A 22447-nucleotide genomic window follows, 5' to 3' on the forward strand; every position below is an offset into this window, starting at 1 on the left:
TGTCTCAAAATCAAAAGAAAAACAAATGTCTGAAATGACTGGAAGCATCTAAAAAAAGAAGCAGCCCTGATGTCATTTAAATTTTACTCTCACTTTTATAATAAGAAAACAAACTATTACAAAGATGTATTTTAGAAATCACAAAGTGTAGCTTCTTTTTTTTACTCTAATCAAATAAACAAGTACAACAGCAGAATAATTCTGTTTCTGTGTAACTATGGACACACAATAACACACTTTCCAGACTACATGAACATTTATACCTGCAACATAAACTTACACACACACACTTAAACACACCTAAACACACACACACACACACGCGCGCACACACACACACACACACACACACACACACACACGGTTGGTTGCATTCTCATTATGTGAAAAAAAGGACACAATATGAGATACTCTTTCTTTTATAACACTAAGTCAGTGTAGCTCTTAACCTTTTAGCATGCATGTATATGTACATATAAATAATTCATGTGTTAAAAATTATTTATATGTTAGTGTGTAGCAAAGAGCATCCATGTAGTTGCTTAGAAACAGGCAGGAGGTGGTGATGGAAGTGTCAGGAAGTCGAGCGGATCTATTTCTTTACATCCACTGTATTATTTTCTGAATTTGATTTGGTGCAATCAGTTCAGTCAGTGGTTAGAAATATAAACTGGAACAGAACTGATGTAAAAATGTAAAATTTAAAGCATTGTAATGGTCTATTCATCACAGTACAGCTCATCTCTTTCTTTTTCTCATTCTTTTTTTTTATTCTTTTCATTTCATTGATAATATTTCCTATCTCTAGGCACCTGTTCAAACGGACCTCTGTGAAGTACATAATTTTAAAACTTAGAACAGGGGGATTAAGAGATGACAATGTAAGCATTTATATTTATGTCCATAGTTATTTTTGGTTCGGAAATTCAGCACTTTATAGAGCAGTGGCCCAGCCCTTCCAAAAAATAACCTGTATGTAATAATATATATTATATAGAATATTTAATTATAAGAACATATATATGTATATATATATGTATATAGACAAAGAGAGAGAGAGAGAGAGAGAGAGAGAGAGAGAGAGAGAGAGAGAGAGAGAGAGAGACTTGTGTACCTAGCCAAAGCTAGCATTTAGCATGCTAAACCTGCATCATAGTGTTAACTCTTTTAGAAATATGTCATGAACTTTAGCTAGTTGTAGCACGTTTAGCTTGTCAGCTAAAGTAAAATTAGCTAGAAATCATTATTTACTGCTTTGCTGTGCACATATTCTCATTATGTGTACATATATTAACTAAACCTTTAACACAAAATAAACAAAATGAGGAACTGAATAGTTTCTTATGCAGTCAATGTCTCAAACATTTACAACCACAAATACATTTTATTGTTTGGATTTCATGCCCATTCCAGTAGTGACATAACATTTTTGGGATCAGAAACAGAAGAGGACATCACCAGTTTGAGGGTGGAAGGACAAAATTTAAACCAGGACAGGTGTGACAGGAGGCAGGGAAAGGACAGCTGAGGTCACTGCTTATGGGGTTTAACTGAGTTACCAAGGTTTTTCTTTTTTTAAGGGAAATGATGGACATGCATCTTGAAAGCACCAAGGACAGAACAAATCAAAGTCATGCAGACTTGTTTCCATTGTTGTCCTTGGACGAGGGTGTAAACTCTCTGGGGATCTGGGATTAGGGTTCAGTTGCCTTACCTCCGGGGTCATTCGGCTAATGGTGGGCAAGTCATACCCAGCACCCAGGAAGTTTGGAGCGTAGACCTGCAGCTGAAAGTCGCTCAGCCATTGGACAACGGCCTCTGAGCTCTACAGGAGAGAAAACAGGGGGCATGCAGTCACTGGCACCGTGTTTGCTTCTTCAACAGCCAATTTTCATCAACAGGGCCAACAGGACCAAACAGGACTTACAGTTTAGTTACTAAACAAAGAAACGTTTAACCATCTCAGTCATAATATTACTACAGTTTTACAAATTGGAAAAGTACTGATCATTGTACATTTATGAATTATTATAATAATTCACTGGTATTATAACCCGGTTGGCTATTTATCTTTAGCCCTGGTTTGCCCCTCTTGGCCCCGAAGTGAAAACCCAGGCTAATGTTTGGAGGGAGAAAGACCTGTCCTGAGTCTGTCAAATGCTACAGCTAGCGCTAAAGATTAGCAGCAAGAAAGCTAATCTGCATTTCATTCTCTCTGATTCAACTTTGTTTGAAAGTCTACAGGAAAGATGTAAAAACAAAGAAGTACAAAAAAGTGTTTAAAAGTGTGAAAGCATGTTGTATTTTTTGCTCTATAGACTGAAAAGTTTGGTCAAAAGTAAACATAATTGTTTAATGAAACTAGCAAGTCATGGACATCATGAATACTTCTGTGCATTAGCTTTACTCCTATCATTAGCAAAGGCTGCAACAAGCTGAAGTTATTCTTAAGTTCAAGTTGCAACAAACAAAATAATTACAAAGAGATAGCTCTTTAGCTGTTAGCAAGTAGCCTTTTTCACCCACTAATGGTCATGGATAAATGTGATGAAAGTGATTTAAGCTAACATTACATGTGGATTGCTAACAAGTTGCTTGACCAAATGTTGGTAAAATTCTGCTTACGTATAATTTAAACATTTATGTCACATTTATGTCTAGTTATTCATATGCTAATTTAAGCTAAATATGCCAAACATTAACATAATACAATATTTCCAAGCCTCAAAACTCTGGGTAACATGTTTTGTTTTTACATCAAAATCAAACAAAGTCACATCTTAATCATAGAAGTAGTTCATATAAGTTTAATATATATTTGATATTGCACAATTGCTATTCTTCTCCGCTAGCGTTCTTGAACTTCACAGTCTCTCAGTTATGTAGCGAGTTAATTAGGAAATTAATTCCTTTTAATCTTGACCACCACATTTTTTCTCTGTTTTTTATAAAGTAATTTTGTAAACCACTAATTTAAGTAGTCATCTATTGCAAATGATAGTATTTGTGTAGTAGTCAACATCATCTGTAAAGGAGCTAAAATATACACGCTAATTTAGTGTAATGTCCTGCTCTAAATGCTAATGACTGATAGTAGAGGAAATTGCAGTAGGTGGGAATTTAAAAAAACTGTGTTTTGATAGCGTTTCACTGTAATGAAAGCATCTACTTATTTCTAAATAATTATCTTATCTGTTTAGTCATGGTGAAATTAAAGTGATTTTCTTTCTAATATTGCAGTTTAGGGCACAGGCGCCTCCAAGTCTGTGCTGAACTTTAATGTGAAAAAGCTCTTATAACTATACAACTAAGTTTAATTTGATTATCTATTAAAGGTGTGAAATTAGGTATGGCTGTTTCTTCATTAAAACTTAGGGTAGATCCTGTTTCCTCCCTTTATAAAGTATCAGTAAGAGTTCCCATCACATTCATAGCAGCAGGGAGTCATTGCTGTTTATCTCAACTCACTGTTTAGTTAACAGAATATTAAATGTTATAACTGGCTTCAGTCTCCTTGACCATCTCTGTGATCTTATGTGAAAAAATTGGCTTTACTTTTTGGTCCATGACCATTTCTGACTAAGTCCTCATGTGGTGGCATTACTTAAGGGGAAAGTTGTCACATTGCTGCCGTCAACTGAAAAAGAGCTGGTATTTAAAGACCAGAAGAAAGTCTAAGTTAAATCTATTAACTCTTTTGTAAACAAGGATCCAGTGCTGGGTTTATCAGTAACACTTTCCCCTTTTGACTGTCCTTAGTCTTTCTGTCTTTATCTTTCTTTTTCCCCCTCATGACTGTCTTTTCCTGAGACCCTTCTGCTGCACACTATCCCTCAGAAATAACTGGTGTTCCCTTTTCACCATGTTACCCTGTGGAGGGAAGCATCAGGAGGCTGGGCAATAAAGAATGAGGACTCTACTGTAGCTAACAGATGGTCATTGGAACGTGGCTTACATAGCAGCACACACATACTGCAGGCAAGTGATGCACACATTCACCACGACCACCTGGCATTTAATATGCTCACTGGTTTTTTTGCTTGAAACAATATATTTGAATAAAATACAATTAGACATGAAGTTAAGTCCACACACAACCACACAGCGCAGTAAATGCCGTCTCATTGTGGACAATGTGAGCTCTGATTTCACACTTCTTGTGCTGAGATAGTCCACCCACACCGTGCATATTCCTGGGCACCTGCCACCAGACACACACATACACAAAACAATATCTTAACTGGAGTTATGTTGCCTGTGGTGCACAAACTGGAGGATTTATCCTGGCAAATAAAAGTAAAATACTGCAATGGAGGGAGAGAAGCTGCAACTAAAAGGAGTCGATAATGATGAAAAGCAGGTAACTGAAAGATAGGATTCTCTCTCACAAGCATACACAAAATTCCCTGTTCCTAGATTCCCACACGATCCACTCCCAGACTCACCGTGTCGTGGCTGCATCCGAACACTCGCAGCACGGACGAAGCCAGTTGTGATAAAAACCGCTGGGACATGTTGGAGTGTGTTTGTGTGAGTGTTAAGTGTGGTTGAGGCGACTGAGGAGCTGCGATCTCATCGCTGTGGAGTTAGGAGCTGACGGTACCGACTCCCGTGTGCTTATACAGAACACTGAATCTCGGGGGATTCAGGATTGTCCTACCTTCCCTTCTATTGGACCCTCCCCCTTCCTGGTTGCTGTGGCATCGTAAGGCGGCGCTTCATGGAGTGGACAGCCTGATTGGCTTGATGTCCGAGAAGAGCTGGCAGAGCCTGTTGGGAAAAATGTCACTGACCAGTTAGGAGCTGTCAGCCTATCGTTTATCTACTCAGCTCACTATCTGACCTCAGCCATCCTCCTCCAACTGATTTCTGGCCAGTCTCTTTCATGGATTGACAAGCAACAAATTAAATTCTTGCTTTCAATGATACAAAAAATCTCTCAACCAATCACAGCCTTCTACACTTCCTCCTACATCCTCTGCCTTGGCCATCTGTCTGTTGAACAAGCCAAGATCTATGTGTGTACAAGTGGTTTGGTGACATTATTTAAAAAGACCGGTGGATTATGACTCCTGGTTTTCTACTTAATCTCCTCTGATACTTGTTTTTATCTTTGTTTTCTTCCCTTTTTTTCACGAGCTTCATAACATTGTAAAGAGCATGCTTGTATACAGCATGCTTACGGATTCTTGTCATAAAGAGTCATGTGTAAAAGTAACAGTAACTGGAATGACTGCGGTCTTACCTGCAGGTTGGTCCACAGACTTTGACTGCTCCATCAGATGCTCCTTGGCTTTGGCAGACTGTGACAATACCGTGGCTAAAAGCTGGAAATACACAGATATTTATAAACGCTTCCATGCATTTACATGAAAAGCCATGTAACATCTTAAAATGTTTGCATGCAAGCAAACTTTTTGAAAGGACTGATGGGGGGAGGGCAAACAGTTTTGAAGATAAGTCACATTTGGATCAAAACCACCCAGAACTTCGTGTTTTGATTGATGCATTAAAATGTGACCAGCATAAAAACCTCAGAAATGGAGCTTTTTCCATTCAATGGTACTTTATCGTAAGACTAGGTACAAGTTGTAATAGAGTCATGTTTATTATTATGTTACATCAGTGTCCCATTAACTGAACTTTTTAATCATTTGGGAACTGAGAACAGAAACTATTCACCAGCTCATTTTCTGATGGCTCAAATATCATGTCAAATGTTGTTCTTTAGCCTTTACTCAATGAGATTTCCCCAGATAACAAATATCTCCACATTATTATGCGCTGTAGATGTTGTAAGACTAAAAGTTTATTGCCTTTCTTCACTTTTTTTTAACCTGTTGATAATTGGCTGACCATGTTTGACACAAAGTGATGAGCCACAACGCATCCTTGCTTGGAATAAAAGTGGATCCTTTTTATACCCAATCGTGTCACCCTTACCAGTCACCAAATAACCTTCTGATTGGTGAATGTTACAGGATGCTGTTATTTGTATATTCAATAAACTCTTGTTTTTTCCCCCTCTTCAAGCTTTTTTTCCAGGTATATTGACGGCAATACATAATCAATTTGTTTATTTCACAGATTTAATTTTTAAACAAAGAGAACAAACTAAAAGGCCCAAGAGCAAGTGCCTAAAATTGAACAGTACAGCATGGAAATCCATTTATTAGGAGGATGTTCACCCTTCACAAGCACAGCTTTGTTTCACTGTAGACTATTTTCACCATTTTATACTTATTTTGTGACACACATGCTCATTCAGATGTTTTTTATTTGTGCCAGTTACTTTTCCAGACTTTTGCTGCCTCTGCTCCAGCATTTTACAGATGTGTTTTTGCCATCAGATTCAAAATGAGCAAATATTTTGCATGAAATAGTAAAATTTCTCAGTTTTAATATCCGATATCTTGTTTATGTTCTACTGGGAATAAAATTTAGGTTGATCAGATTTGTAAATCACGGCAATCTGTTGTAATATATAATGTGACTTACTTTTTAGTAAGAAAAATCACATTTTCTAATACGAAACAGAAAATTTTAGTTCGAGGGCATGGTTGAATAAGGGTGAATGGAGTAAATAGAAAGGTATGTGTGTGTGTGTTGTGTGTGTGTGCGTGTTTGGTACCTTAACACCCTCAGCCTGCGCATGGAGGATGTGTGCAGCGCTGCCGGCACTCTGACCGCTTCCTGAAGACCTCACGCTGGTCACACTTCCAGAACTCCCAACACTGCTGCGATCTCCACCTGCAACACACAAACACACGCACACACGAACATACACATGCAATCAAGCAACCACCCAAACAATATGTACAGATGTTATCCGTACGAACACACAAATGCAGCATACAGATAAACGCATACACACACACATACACACACATACACAGTGGTTTAGCTGTTATCCAGAGGTAAATATTAAGAGATGTGACTCTCCATTGAAATGCACTGGGCAGCATGTGGTTGGATGGACAGGACGGACAGACAGGTCGACAGACGACTGAGTGACAAACACAAAAGAGGAATAAAGACATCTGTTTTCCTCTCATGCCCACCACACACACAACCTCTCACTCTTTTTGTTTTTCTTCTCTCCCACATGAAAGCATCCCAACACAACCAGTCGCACACAGACTGTAGACCGATGCAAATGCCTGCAGCCACTGAGTTCAGCTAAGCTTCAGATGGAGGGATAAGCAGGACATGGGAAAACTGTCAAGAGCAGGTCAAAGAGTATCTGAAAGCCTTCCAGCACCATCATCACATGACTCAAACACACCGATGGGTGGATTCTGCTCTCGAGGACATTTGCAGACGGATGTCAGATACTGTTTGGCCCCTGGTCAGACTTTAGGGAGTCAGAGGTTGAGGGCTCAGCGCAGCGCGGCTTAGTTACCTGCCACCGGCTTGCGCAGAACCCAGATCTCTTCGTTGGAGCCTCCATGGGGCCCGCTGGATGGGGTGGGAGAACTGTGAGGACTTGCCTCTGAGCCTCGACAACCTTCAACACAGAACACCACTGTTAACCGCTAACCGACCCCTAAAGTGGCCTAAGAAAGAGCAGGACTGGCAATGAGAAATTTGCATTTAAAGCAGCAACATTAAGTTGGTGTTTATTTTTCTGGGCTCGTGCAGGCAGCAGAGCACAACTCTGTTAGCAGAAAGTTGCTAGTCCATCGATAATTTAGCATTAGCCTGATATTAGAGTTGTTTTTTAGTCATATTTGTTCAATATGTACTTTTTTATTCCTCTTTTTGGCTGCTCAGCAGCTAAATGTTCTGCCTCATTCACAAACTAGCTGCTAATTTACTCTGACTTTTGTAACATCAACAGCTGTAAACATAAACAAGTTCAATACTTACAAGACACCACTGGCAATTTTCCCGTATTTCATTTAAATACCCAGTAGTGCAGCTTTAACAATACGCTTAAACATCTACTAATTATAATAATGAAGGTTGATATATATAATTATATAATATATAATGAATATTATATTATATTATATTATATTATATTATATTATATTATATTATATTATATTATATTATATTATATTATATTATATTATATTATATTATATTATGAAAGGCTTGAATCAAAAATGTGATTCAGTGGCTTTAATCTGACAATAAATGGATTTTAGACTCTAAACATAATTAATAATTTTGACTCAAAGGCAATGTAATCAGATGACATATCAGGTGTCTAGGAGGGAAGGACAGAAAAGAAATTTCAAGAGAAAAACTACAGTAATGTGCAAGAAACACAAGATTTAGATGGTTATTTCTTTTTTTTTTAACTCTAAAAAGTGATGGGTTTCATTAGGAAACTAAAACTTTGGTTTTATGCCTCTGATGGGTGAATGATCTTCTTAGACTGTTAGATAACATAAGTTAATGCCTTGATTCAGATCTTTTTTAAACAGATCTACAACTTTATAAAATATGGGATTTTTTTAATTATACATTAAAAATGCTGTTAATGTTTTCGTCTTAATTCTGAGAATGACATTTTTCAACAAATCTACAGCTTTATTATGAGAGATTATTAGTGTTTTTTTTATTTGTGAGACTTTTTCTGTCAAAACTTTAAAATGAGAATGTATTTTATTTTTAAAAAGTTTTTCTTGTAATATTATTATTTTTAATTCAGAGAAATTACTTTTATTGCTAAATGACAGCTCTATACTGGGAGAATAATTTACATTTTTTAAGATTTTGTTTTATTCTGAGAAATTTTTCTTCTGCAAAGCAGCAACTTTACAATGGGATTTTTTTATTTTACTTTTTTTAAAGGCATTTTTAAATACCTTTTCAGAATTACATCTGTTTTATACAAATGCACATCTTTACAAGAATAAAAGTTTTTCCTTTTCTTTTCTTTAGCACGTTTAAACTTTTTTAAATTTTTCTTTAATTCATAGAATTAAAGTTTTTTATGTCTTCTCTATGAGAGAATGTTTGATTTGGTTAATTTTACTTTTTTTAAGTAAGTTTACCACTGAAGTCTTAAATAACATCTGTCTTTTTCCTCGTAAATTCACAGCTTCAGTACTGGACGTGTGGAGCTATTCGTCAAGTCATTAGCAGATTTACAAAAATTCTATAATAAATGTCACAAAATGCAAACGTCTCCATTGCATTTCAGCCAGAAACCAATTAAAAAGTCATAAATAATGTTGACATTTCTCCACATTTAAGTCTGTTTTCACTCTGGATGATCTCACCTTTTACTTGATAGACTGTACAACTAACTTAAGGGTAAAGAAGCTTCTCTAAACCTGGACAATCAATTGAAATGATTTGGATGTTTCAGAAAGATGGTTTGGTAAATTAAATTGTTTCAAGCTAAATTCCTGAGGAGAGGGGCCCTTAGCGAGAAGCTGATGACGAAAGGTTTAGAAAGCCTAAAAACATACATCCCATATTTCCACTGTCATGCACTCTCATACACACCCACACACAGAGAAATATATATATATATCCATCAAGATATATGAAAACATTTATATACTCATAGTACATAAATAAAATACCTGTGTATATACACAAATATGTCATAATGTACATACACATACATATATAATGCATCCATAAGTGTGTGATTATATATGTTGGGCTTTTCAGAATGGGGCTGCTGTAGTGCATTTGGAGAGTGTTATAAACCATTATAACCTTCTTAAAAAAGGGCTTATTAATGGTTTATATGTGTGACCAACAGTGCTCCAGAGTAACACACACATCAAAAAAAGTTCCCTTTGCTTTCATGGACAACACAGCTCCTCCTCGTGGCCATGTTGCATCCCTCCAAGCAACTTCAGACAGGAGACCAAACAGCGTCTCGATTCTAATGAAAACGCTTATGAAATAGCAGTTTTAGCCAAGATTGTCAAAGCTTAGAGAACATACACCAAGAAGGTGCTGCGTTCCCCATTTCTGGTCTCATAATGTGTCACAAAATAAGTCTAAAAGGGTTCATTTCCTGGAGGTAACAAAATTTCCTGGAGGTAACAAAATGGCATCCAGAGCAGGCGCTGATTCACAGTTCAGTAAATAGCTTACCTGTAAAACACAGAGGGCGACATTTTCTAACAATGCAACACCTTCACACTTTTTAACCTGCCAATTTCTGCACGTGATGCGTGATTAAAACACCCCGCACTGAGCACTAATGAAACCAAGAACATAAGTTACTGTCACGAATAAATTTGCATTATTCTAAACATAAAGCCTTGTTGCAATGACAGAAAATCTCACCCCTTTGTTCATGTGAGGAAAAAAAACATCTTCAACAAAACCTCTGACAAACTTAAGCACCATTTAAAAAAACAACATTATTTTTAATACAACAAAGTCATGTTTTTTCCCTCAGCGTGATAACCCAAACTTCCCTGATGTCGCTTCAGATGATTTTAATTGTGGTTTAGCTCAGACAGTTTCCATCTATCTCTTCTTAATTTTCACTTAAGTCCCCCGACTTTTTGCACACAAACACACACTAACACACACACATGGATAAAAGGCCAGCGCTGGTAGAGGTGACGCTGAACCAGTCAGACGTGAGGAGAACAAACAGGACGAGGACAGTTCAGGGAAACTTTGGTGAGGATAGGGCTGTGGTATGAGCTGTGTCTGTTTAAAGGGGTGTACAGGGAAAGGGGGGAAAACAACAAACAGGAAAGAAGGAAGGGAAAAATACACTTAAAAAAATAAATAAGTACATAAACAAAAGAACCCCAAACAATCAAATGAATCCCACACAAGTCAGGTGAGTTATAATGGTGAACGTTACTCCTCATTTCTGATTATATGTAGAAATTCTCAAACAAATTACAACTAATTCTTGTAAACTTTATCACACCATCCAAAGCTTCAGTTTTAGTTCATTACAGGCTTAAAAAGTTTTTCCTTTTGAACAAAACTTTCACAAGCAGATGAAACAATAGATGCATCAACCTTTTATGACCTGAAATAAAATATGCAACGGTTGTGAAAAGTGTTAATGGGGTCAAATAATGTTTTTTATTTAGTATTTATTTTATGATCTGTGGTTTAAATGGTGAAATATGCTGATGTAACTATTCTGTAATCTCTATGAAAATTATTCCAGGGACGGTTCACCGCTGATGGTGGAAGCTTTACTTCCAAAATGAACTGATTTGGGCAACAATATTAACCGGCTTCTCCTCACCGAGCTGATTTACAAATATAAGAAGCCCCCATATGATACGGAGGACTAAAACTGCCATAATTGAAAATACATATAAATAAAAATATTTATATTGTGTATATAATTTTTTATATTTACATAAAATAAAAATGAAAATAGAACAATAAAGATATTTATATTCCAATAAATACTAGTTCTAAATAAATAAAACATCCAGAAATGAACACATAAAAAGTTTTGCCTTTAATTTAATGTTTTTCTTTTACTAAATTAACTCAGCTTGGTGTCAATCAATCTGTTTCCTTTGTCTTTTATTATGCAATTCATTTATTGGTTTAATTTCTGTTAATTTATTTCTAAAGTATTGTTGTTTTTTAATTTACATCCATTTTCTTTTCTTTGCTATTTAATTCTTTTTATTTCACTAAACATTTATTTATTAATCTATGTGTACAAATAATAATTTCCCTTATATTTTTATTTTTTATTCATTCATTCACTAAATATTTTTTACTATGTGTTTTATATTAAAATCATTCTAGGATTTTATTTATTTATAGGTATAATAATTTCTGTATTATTCCAGCTCTTAATTTTCTCCCCTATTTATTTTGTGTCCCCTTTTTTCAAGGCCTGGCCAAGTTACTGCATTATTATCGCATTAGCCCAATAATTAATGAAAGCCTACAATTATCTTATTGCTCATTAACTAATTAACTCATTTTTTTCAGTTTGTTGCTTCCTGGCTCTGATACACAAACACATGAACCATGGGTGACAGGAGGAGGGGCACTGGCTTTGTCACAGAGACGAAATGCTCGTTTAAAAAGTTTTTCAAAGAAGCAGAAGAAGAAGAGAGAGGTCTGTGGTAGTACTTTTACACAGATAGGGTTCTGGTACTGACATACCACTTCTGTTATATTTTATTCATTTTAATTGTTTTATGTTGTTGTTTTTAATACATTGCTACGCTTTTATTTTACTCGTCTCAGGTGTACAGCGTCTTGTTTAAGCTGTGGTTGGTGTTAAAGTGTAAATAAATTGATGATATTCTCGAGTCTCAGAAATTCAGCAGTCTCAGTAGTAAACTGGACCACGTGTCATGATCTGTGGGTTTTGGTTGCTGTCTTGTTTCCTGTTTTATTTTGTAGAGTTTTCCCCTGGTGTGTTCTGCTTGCTTCACTTCCTGTTCATCAGCACACCTGGTTTAATTTGCTAATTTGCTTCACCTGCTCCTTGTTAGTTCACCTCAGTGTATATATGCACCTTAGTTTAATTTGGTCACTGCCAGATTGTCTGTTTTAGTTCTCCAGCCCTGTTACCTTCAGTCAGTGATGTGCGGTGAGGTTCATAGCTGGTGAGACACTGACTCCTCAGGAGTCAGATTTACAATTGTAAGAACTGAAAAGAACATCTTATTTCACTATTTCTCCAACAGCATGCAACTGCTGGTAATGCTTCATATCCCATCAGCATTCCTCTTTTCAACACATTGTGTTGGTGTGTGGGTGTGCCCCCTTGAGGTGAGGTAGAGTACTGCCTGCCTCACCTGCTGACTTTTTCTCTGCCTTATTGTACGATCAGCAGGAATAATTCCCTCACACATACATTAAAGACATTACACAGACTGTAGAGAGTCATCTGTAAAACAATTATTTCTGTAAAGTTCATATTGGCGATATGCTGAGGAACAGAAATGGGCACATGTCATGCAACCCAGTTTGTATTGGATCGCGCAGCCAGAGGTGAGGCACAGCTCACCACTGCCTCACCCGGGATTTCTGCCTGGTATATGATCAGGAAATACTCAAATTCAGCAATCTTTACTTAATAAAATGTCAAAAACGTGTCGAGTCATTATGAAAATGCACTTTTAACACAGATCAGTGTAAAATATTAATATTTTTTTATGTAATTTTTTTCTTTTTTACCATGATAAGGTGGGACTGCCTTCTGCATGTCACTGCTCTCAGTTATCACTGGCCACGGGTACATGATGTGTTTTTTTTTTTTTTTTTTTGGTGTGAAATTAGTTATTCAGAATTAAATAATTCAGAGTTAAAGTATTCTCCTTTTCTTTTACATGGAAATAGTAATTTCGAATTGAGGTTTACATGGAAAACACGTTTAATTGGCTGTATTCAGTTCCGTTTTAGATCTTGGGGTAGGGAAGGTTTCTGATTGGAGGGGGGTGGACATGATCTATTTGCATCTGCCGGAAATAAACAAACTCCATTTCCTGCTTCTTTTTGTTTTGTCTACAACATGGAAGACCACATAATAAGAACCATTTTCACTCTGATTTTGATTCTAGTTTTGAAACAGCAGATGGACACTAGCATACTATGTACTTTCGTCAGCTGAGGAGGAGACGGGAGGTAGAGTACCGTACCGTCATCGCGAAAGGACAACCGGAATTTAAAGCAGAATAAACGTATACATGATCAAGGAATTATTCACTTCGGATTTAAAATCAGAATAAACCAGCCATTTTTTACGGATTTAAGTGTAATTCGGAATGGCCATTTTTCAGAATTAGGTGTTTACAAGGTCATTTTAAAGGGAAATTAAAATGTGGCCATTATTAAACATTTGTTCCTGGACCTGTCTGCCTTCTGCCTCTTTTCCCTGCATTTGGGTCTGCACACTCCACGTACCGTGACACCGGGCTCACACCAGTTCAACCAGAACAAAAGTGAAAGGACTTTGCGGAAGCACAACAAATTACAACTAACTGTCGATTTTGTCCTGAAAGTTGATGGTTAAGTCATCTGGCTCCATTATTACCTACAGTTTCCCAAAAAGCAACAATAATCTATATTCGGATGACCGAGTGATTTTCATACGATGTCAACACGAGCTTACAATAATGCACCTACCAAAGTTAATTAAAGTTTAATCCGTTGCCAGGCAACATAACGCAGCATAACCAAGTCCAGCTCCACTTTTGTCTCCACTTCCTGAAAGATGTTGAGTTTTTGGTTCAATAATTTTTTTTACCTTTATTGAAATAGAAAATTTTTAAACACTGACGGGCAGTGAGCAGTTTGAAACTTCAGAAACGCTGATTCTTTGTGGACAAAGTGTCCAAACAATAAACAAATGTAGCAGAATCACCTAAAGACGTCCCTGTTTGGGTATGCCCTAGAAAATTCAAGGTGAGCTCACATGTATTGTGTTGAGGTATGTCCCTTCTCTAGTCCCACAGAAGCTCCACTCCATCTACATGGGGAATTAAGCACTTGCTGAAAATTAGTTCCCAATGAAGTCCGCTTTTTTCAGCGGAAAGTGTAAAACCCAAAAGTTTTTATTAATTAAAATTTCATCCTACTTTTCTCTTCTTTGTTTACTTCTGGTGAATCAATGAGCCAGATTTTCCTCGTCTTCCTTGTTGACCTGCTGTAGTTTTGAGAAATATCGCCGCCTAGTGAGCAGTTGTTGTAACTGCTGTTGTTCAGGTGGTTTGGTCTGCAGGAGTGAAGTGCAGCGTGAAAGCTAACCAAAACAAAGGAAGCTGCAAAACTTGTCAGAATTTCCAACCAAATAAAGTGAGTCCTCCGGACTATCATGGTGGTGTTTTCTTAAGACCCATTTGTGCTTGATGCAAAAGACAGATACGCAGACAGACAGTTTCGTGTTTTGTTTTTTTTCTTTTCTTTTCGTTTATAATTTTCAGGGAGCTTAGTTATTCATTGCTTGACCCAGAAGACGGAGCAATACCACCAGAAATCACGGGGGCAGTGCTAAGCACAATAGCTGACATGCAACCAAGGAAAGAAACAAACCAGAGAAAAAGAAAATGGAAAACGGGGGAAAAATGCAGAAGAAGAATAAAGACGAACACAACTGTACAAATTGCGTGAGATTTTGTAGAAAGACTATATGCAAGTGTTTAGGGTGTGTTTGGCAGTTGGAAAAAGCTATTTAGCGACGCATTACCGTTGCAAAACGGTGTGTGAAACTGCCGTCAGCTCGTGGGAGTAACTCTGAACTCAGCACTGCCCACTAGTGGAGGAACTGACTTAACGACCATGGCAACGCAAAACACATAGAAGTATGAGGACAGCGACGTATGACAACTTTTTAAATAGACATCGCTATTTACGTACGTAAGGGAATCATAAATGGGCCTTTACAGTACTGCTCAGCAGTACAGACATGTAACTAGCAATTAGCTTAACTCACAGTCAGAACGATGACCTAAAAGCAGTTAGCCCTGTAGTATAGCTTTTTGGTCTAAAGCTATAACAAACATCCATTTTTATTTATACTTAAACCGATTATTCAGTAGCTGGAATACAACAAGTTGTCACAAGTTCTTTACAAAATAAGCATTTTGCATCATTAGCTGAATATTTTTTGGCAACATTTTACAAAACAGAATCTAAACAATCGCATAATTGACCGATAAATGAGAAGCTGATCCATGAGGTGACAACAATACGTTTAAAAAAACGTATATACAACTGAAATGAAAGCAGAAATATGTCAATTTCACATTCTATACATCAATTATTTGCTAAACTGGCCTGTAAATGTATTCAGTGATTCATTTATTTATCTATTTATTTGAATATATTTTCAATAATGGCAGTTTAAGGGCTCCATTATATTTCATTCAAGTTTTATTTTTTTTTACATTTATATATGCAACAGCAAAATATATAAATTGTGGTGACCTGGAATTATATACTAGACTTCAACTGAAAAGCTGGCTTTGGCTCTCAATAATGAAGATGACAACAGCAAAAACAGAAAAACAAAAGTTAGACAGTATGAACAAACATAGAAAATCACATAAATAATGATTCATAATATAAAGCTTTAATGAATGCCTTCTTAAGAAAACATTTAAAAACGTTGATTTGAATTTCTTTTATCCAATTAGAATTTGATTTTTTAGACGCAAAAAGAAAGCATCCCTTAAAGCTTTAATAATAATAATAATAATAATAATAATAATAATAATAATAATAATAATAATGAAAAGTGGGCGTGTACCTGGGGCAGTGGGTGTGTCTCCCTGTGGAGTTGTCACGGGCGACCTGTTATAGCCAAAGGATGTGAAAAGTGGAAGCAGTGGCTGATGGGAATGTGGTGGAGGAGGAGGCGGTGGAGGCAGGATATGGATCTGATGGAACGTGGTGTCGTTGCCGTTGACTACCGCGTTGGCAGGGGCAACCGTCGCCGGGGGAACCAGCGGTATCTTTTGAAACTGTTGAGTGCAAATGACTGTGCTGGCCAAACCTAGATAACACCCACCGTGACGACACACAGAAACACACACACAACCAGCCAACAGTGGACCACCGTCACGTAACAAACGACAAAACAGAGAATTACACGTAAGAAAAAAGGAAGAGGGGGGAAGAAAAATAAAACAAAGACTGAAGTTACAACTTAACCAATAAAAGGGAGGGGTGAAGCATGCAATGGATGTAAAAGTGGAAAGTTGGTGAGAAGAAGAGAAAACTCTGTGAAACTGTGAGATGAAATGTACAGTATGGAGAGGTAAAGTGATGCACAGTGGAGCAGATTTCTGTCTTCTTATATGGTTTCGGCTAAGTGCATGGTTGACCAATAAAAAATTCTGCTCTTAAACAGCTACATATTTACACTCATCAGCCACTTTATCAGGTCCACCTTCCTAGTGGCGGGTTGGACCCCCTTCCCCTTTCGAACTGCCTTAATTGTTTAAGTTTCATAGATTGAATAAGGTGTTGGGAACATTCCTCAAAGATTTTGTTCCATATTCACATGATAGCATCATGCAGTTGACAATGAGAATCTCCAGCTCCACCACACCCCAAAGATGCTCTATTGGATTGACTGTGGAGGCCATTGGAGTCCAGTGAACTCATTGTCATGTTCAAGAAAGCAGTTGGAGATGATTTGAGCTTTGTGACATGGTGGATTATCCTGCTGGAAGTAGCATCAGAAGGTGCTACACTGGGGTCATAAAGGGATGGACATGGTCAGCAACAATATTCAGGCTGTGGTGGGTAAACCATGCCACCTTGATCCAAGTCAGGATGGATCCATGTTTTCATTATGTTTCCACTGATCCTACCATCTAAATGTGGAGCTAAAATGGAGACTAATTCAACCAGGCAACGTTTTCCATCCTCTATTAACCAGTTTTGTTGAGTCTATGAGGTTCAACCAGTCATGTCATTCTCCAGTGTGCTCCGATGGCTGATTTTTTTAAGTTTGTTTTTGCTTTTTAAATTAATCTTGGATATTTCAAAGACCAGCGGTTCATAAGATTTTGTTGCATCAACCTTTAGTTGCCAATGTGGAAATTACAGCAATATCCCCCTGATACATTAATTATTAAAAAAAAAAAAACTGTACCACATTGTTTCACACACAGTATCTTACTTCTACAGAATTTCAGTGATTTTGTCTTTATTTTTTAATATTGTTTGAGTTTTTATTCAGTTTCTTTTGTTTTAATTTATGCTATAAAATATTTATAAAATAAAATGTGTACAATCTAAATATTCTATAAATATATAATTATCATTTTCTTGTCCTGTTCATCACTGAGGCAAACTTGGTAATTACAATGTAGACAGATAGAACAACTGATTTTGCAAAGAGTGGAGATTGCAAATATAGCATCCTTACCCATGCAGAGACTAGAAATCACCTTAAAATAGGTTACCATTGTAGTGCACACTATACGTCAAGAGATTTGACTGTAAAATTATGCTAATTATTATCTAATTATTGCATATTCTGTCATTACTGATGTTAGTTTTGAAATGTAAAATCCGTCCTAATGAAAAGGAGGATCAGATTTGAGGTTCCCTACATGTAGTACGAAAAAAATAATAAATAAAAATTGATGACAAATGGCTGAGTAAAAGAAAATAAATCACCAGAACAGTTGTTGTAGCTCCCAAGTGTGTGTGAATATGCTCAGTTGTGATCAGTAGATGTGGCTCTGCAAGGCAAGTGGAATTGCTCCAGCTGTTTTTACATTGTAGCTCCAGCTGCTGTTCACTATTATGCTGTGTTCAGCTGCAATGATGTATGTAAGGACAGATAAGGCCATAACATAACTTAGACCATGGAGGGGTAACATTGCCATGAATTAACTATACGGTGTGTAAATTTAATCAGAGAACATCATGACAAAGAATGGTGTTACTGAGGTGAATGAAAAAGCTGACAAACAAGACAACAATAAGGACTGACATAAGCAGACATATAAAATTCTACAGAGAAACAGACAGATGGACAAACAACTCGACCTCTAAACTGACACTAACACACATTTAAACACATCTGAACCAGTTTATGGCTGTGCAGTAACACTTGAAATGACAGGATGGATCTGAATATGGTCAGGAAAAGTCACCCAGAAGATTAGAAGGTCATTGATTTGTTAAAAGATGGAGGGAGATGGTTAAATAATGGGCCGAGGTGCCAGACAGCACGCCTACTAAGCAATATAAGTTTAAATGATAAGCATTCAAAGCAGATCTTATTACCACACATGCCAGGGGTTAGATGATAAATAACACTCTCACATGAATACTGAGCTAATGCCAGTAGCTGTTTATTGGTTAGTTACATTAGTTTAGGTTATCAAAAAGCCTCAGAAAGAGGAAACAAGGACTCCACAAGGTGTTGCACTACATCTGCGCATTTGTATTATAATAATAACAACATTAATATATTATTCAATCTTTAAAGTGGTGCCATTGTAAGTTTGGTATTTTTGCTCTTTAAAACCTTTGAACAGAGCCAAGCTAGCTGTTACTGGTATTTGTGCTAAGCTAAGCAAAGCTAAGTTAACTGGTAACATTTTAGTGCACAAACACAAGTGAATAAATGATTTCATGTTTCAGTTGGTGATATTATACATGTTTTTGGTTATTTTGTCTCTAAAAACATTTGAAAAGAGCTAAACTAGCTTTGTCTGGTATTTGTGGTAAGCTAAGCAAAGCTATGCTAATCAGTAGCACGTCGTAGTCCACAAACACAAGTGGTTTTAATAAATGATTCCATTTCCTAATTTGTGAGATTATAAGTGTTGTTTGTTTAGTTTCTCTTTTTAAAGAACTAAAACAAAACTAGATTACATAGCCAGCTTAACTTTAACATATATTAAAGTTAAGCTGGCTATGTAAGCTAGGTATTTTTAGTTACAATTTTAACAACACAGTTTGTCTTTTCTGGCTAGCTTTCTAGCTTTGTCTTTTTCAATATAAGAAAAACAAGTTAAAAATATCTATCTGTACAGAAAGGTATTGAAAAATATCATAAAATCCATATCAATGGTAAATGCAACCTCAAATAAACAACATATGACACATGTTGTGTTGTGTAGACAAAGATTAAGCCAAAATGGAGAAGCAGTGTCAGAAAAACTAAATAGACTAATGATTCAATAACTTGTAAAATCTTTAGCAGCAATAACTTAAAACAATAATTTTTACATCATGATCAAGTTGTTGCATTGTTTCTGAAAATTTATATCCAGTCTCTTCAAAACATTTCAGTTTTTTGAGGTTTTCTGTAGGTCATTTTATTTAGGTTAAGATCTGAACTTGGATTGAAACATATCAACACCTTGATTATTTTATTTTTTAGTCATTCTGCCGTAGATCTGCTGCTCTGTCTGGGATCATTGTCCTGTTTAATGACCCAGTTTTTAGCTGTGTCCCAATTCAGGGTCTACAGACTTCAAAGTGTGCAGACTACATAGGTCCAGACTACCGGTCCATGAGGGCCGGTATCCTGCAGGTTTTCATTGTTTCCCTGATCTAACACACCTGACTGAAATTAATGGGTTATTGTGAAGAAGTTGAAAAGAAGCTGTTGAATGCATTTGATTTTATTCAGGTGTGTTAGATCAGGGATAAACTGAAAACATGCAGGATATCGGCCCTCAAGGACCGGAGTTTGACACCCCTGCTACGGAGTATCCTACATAGTCTGCACACTTCAAAGTTCGCATAATGTTCGTGAAATGGGACAGCCTACGTACCTACCTAGCAGCAACATAAGATGTTGAATCACTTAAACCTCTGAAATTACTGTTTGTATATCAAAGACACTTCAGTGAACGTTAACACCGACCTGGTAATAATGTAAAAGAAACAAAAAAACAAAAAACTGTCTGAGGCTCTGTTGTTTTCCATTTTAATGCCCCTGTTTAACAAACATGTTTTTAATGTACTAGGTTTTGTCACGTTTCTACTAAAGTGTGGTTAAAAACAAAACAAAACAAAAAAAAAAACAACAACAACAACAAAAAACAACATACTCTTTTGAGCTTGGTTGCTCATTTGCCACCATTTTATGCACAATTCTGGGAGAAAAGAGGCCCTGAAGGATGATCACCAGCAGCCTTCGTTTCAGGCCAAACAAAGTGCGGATTTATAGGGTGGATAAAGGGGCTCCTTCCAAATGGGACAGTGCTTGGCGCACCACAGTGATGAATGTTGCTGACAAATCTGCACTTCGAAGTGCTCAGATCCTGAATTAGGACACAGCTGCGATCAACCTTTAGCTGTCAAACAAATGGTCTCACATTTGACACTAGAATAATTTGGTATCCAGAGAGTGAAATGACTGCAAGGTGTGCAGGTCCTGTTGCTGCAGAACAAGCCCAAATGATCATCCCTCCACCACCATGCTTAGCAGCCGGTATGAGGTGTATCATAAACAAACATCTGCACTTTGGTCTGGTCTGTCCAAAGAACATTGTCCCAGAAGCCTTGGAGTTTGTTCGGATTAAAATTAGCAAATCTAAACTGTGCTGCTTTGTTCTCCTTAGAGTGAAGAGACTTTCTCCTGCAACCCTTACAAACGTGCCATCCTTGTTCAGTTTTTTTCTTGTTGGACTGTCATGAACTTTAACATTTAACATGTTAACTGAGTCCTGGAGAGTGTGAGATGATGCAGTTTCTCTGAGCATTGCATGGTCTGATCTTGGGCTGAAATTGCTGGTGCAGCTTGGAAGCAGTCTTGTATCTTTTAACCTTGTGAACAATGTACAATGATGGACTTCAAAGAGTTTGGAAATATCCTTACAACCCTTTCCAGATTGACGATCAGCAACAATTGTTCTTTGAGATCATTGCTGATGATTTCTTCCTGGGCATTGTGTTGACACACCAACTCCACAGCAGTAAACTACAGTATGTAACTATGGTGCTGCCCTCTTGACCAGGTCTCCCTTGAAAAAGAGATCTTTGATCTCAACGGGACTAACCTGGTTAAATAAAGACTAAGAAGAAACCGACAAAACCTCTGCTTTAATGGAGGTTCTTATGCTGATGATGATCAGTTAACTAAATGTATTTAATTAGCAGCACCTGGATGTTACTGACACTATTAATTCCTGTGGAAACAGTGAGGGTGGCTTCATTTTTAAACTGTAGCTTCTTTTCCATTACAGTATTTTTGCAAAATAAAAGCAATAATTATAAAATTTTGACGAAGTGCAAATTTTGATTTGCAGGTGTTTCTATTGAATGGTGTTTAGCGCATTAGCCGTTGTTCGGGTAAAATCTCGTCCCACGAAACTCCACTATTAGAAGGAAGGAGATTTCTAATTCATTGTAAAACTCTTGAATTTCACTGTTGTTTGCCATCAAGGATAGCAGATTTCCATCTCCTACTGCATCTACTCATACCACACCATCTTTATTTGAAATTAACTGGTCATGTGACACCTGACATCACGTCCGGGGATGTGTAAATGCAGAAAAAGTGTTTCCATTACACTTTTGCGATATACTTTTATATTGACACATCTGAAAATCCACTTCATGAGCGTAAAAACTTTTTTTTAGCAATATTTGAGAGGTTTTAGAAATGTAGGTGTTTTGGTTACCTGTTTTTTATTGCAATATTTAGGTTTTGAGCAATTCTAGAGTTAATGGAAATGCACCTTGTGTCATATATCATGTGTTCCTGTTTATCTGAGGTTATATTTCACTAATTTTAAGTCCTGGTAACGTTTAGATAGATCTTTTTATTTATTTATTATTTCATAAATTCCTTGTACATGATCTGATATACTTTAGCTTCGATAAAAGGTTTCAAATTGACCTCACACATGAGGATATTGCTAAAAAACATTGTTGCATTTTTATATTTAGTTTTACCTATACTTTCCCAAAACATTAAACAAGTAATGCTAAAATTGCTGACCCAGAATATGTTGTCTAAATTCCTTTAGTATTTAACAGCGCCTGCAACTGGCCAAGCTAAAAACTTAACCTGCATGTATCTACAGTCCAAAGT

The 22447-nt window shown here is 36.7% G+C and overlaps 1 protein-coding gene across 5 annotated transcripts in view; it reads right to left on the bottom strand.

Moving 5' to 3' along the window:
• caskin1 (CASK interacting protein 1) overlaps positions 1-22447 on the bottom strand; it is a 141800-nt gene that overhangs the window by 15764 nt on the left and 103589 nt on the right. For 2 of the 5 annotated variants that reach the window (XM_041996778.1, XM_041996769.1), the window contains exons 11-16: positions 16181-16426; positions 7403-7507; positions 6632-6750; positions 5246-5327; positions 4661-4770; positions 1715-1825 (exon numbers count right to left, since the gene is read on the bottom strand). In XM_041996778.1, the coding sequence (XP_041852712.1) occupies positions 1715-1825; positions 4661-4770; positions 5246-5327; positions 6632-6750; positions 7403-7507; positions 16181-16426 (773 nt within the window). The remainder of the gene's footprint in view (positions 1-1714; positions 1826-4660; positions 4771-5245; positions 5328-6631; positions 6751-7402; positions 7508-16180; positions 16427-22447) is intronic. The other 3 variants (XM_041996784.1, XM_041996788.1, XM_041996796.1) reach the window with 3 other exon arrangements.

The sequence above is a fragment of the Melanotaenia boesemani genome, chromosome 2, assembly GCF_017639745.1.
Source record: "Melanotaenia boesemani isolate fMelBoe1 chromosome 2, fMelBoe1.pri, whole genome shotgun sequence".
Classification (NCBI taxonomy): Eukaryota; Metazoa; Chordata; class Actinopteri; order Atheriniformes; family Melanotaeniidae; genus Melanotaenia; species Melanotaenia boesemani.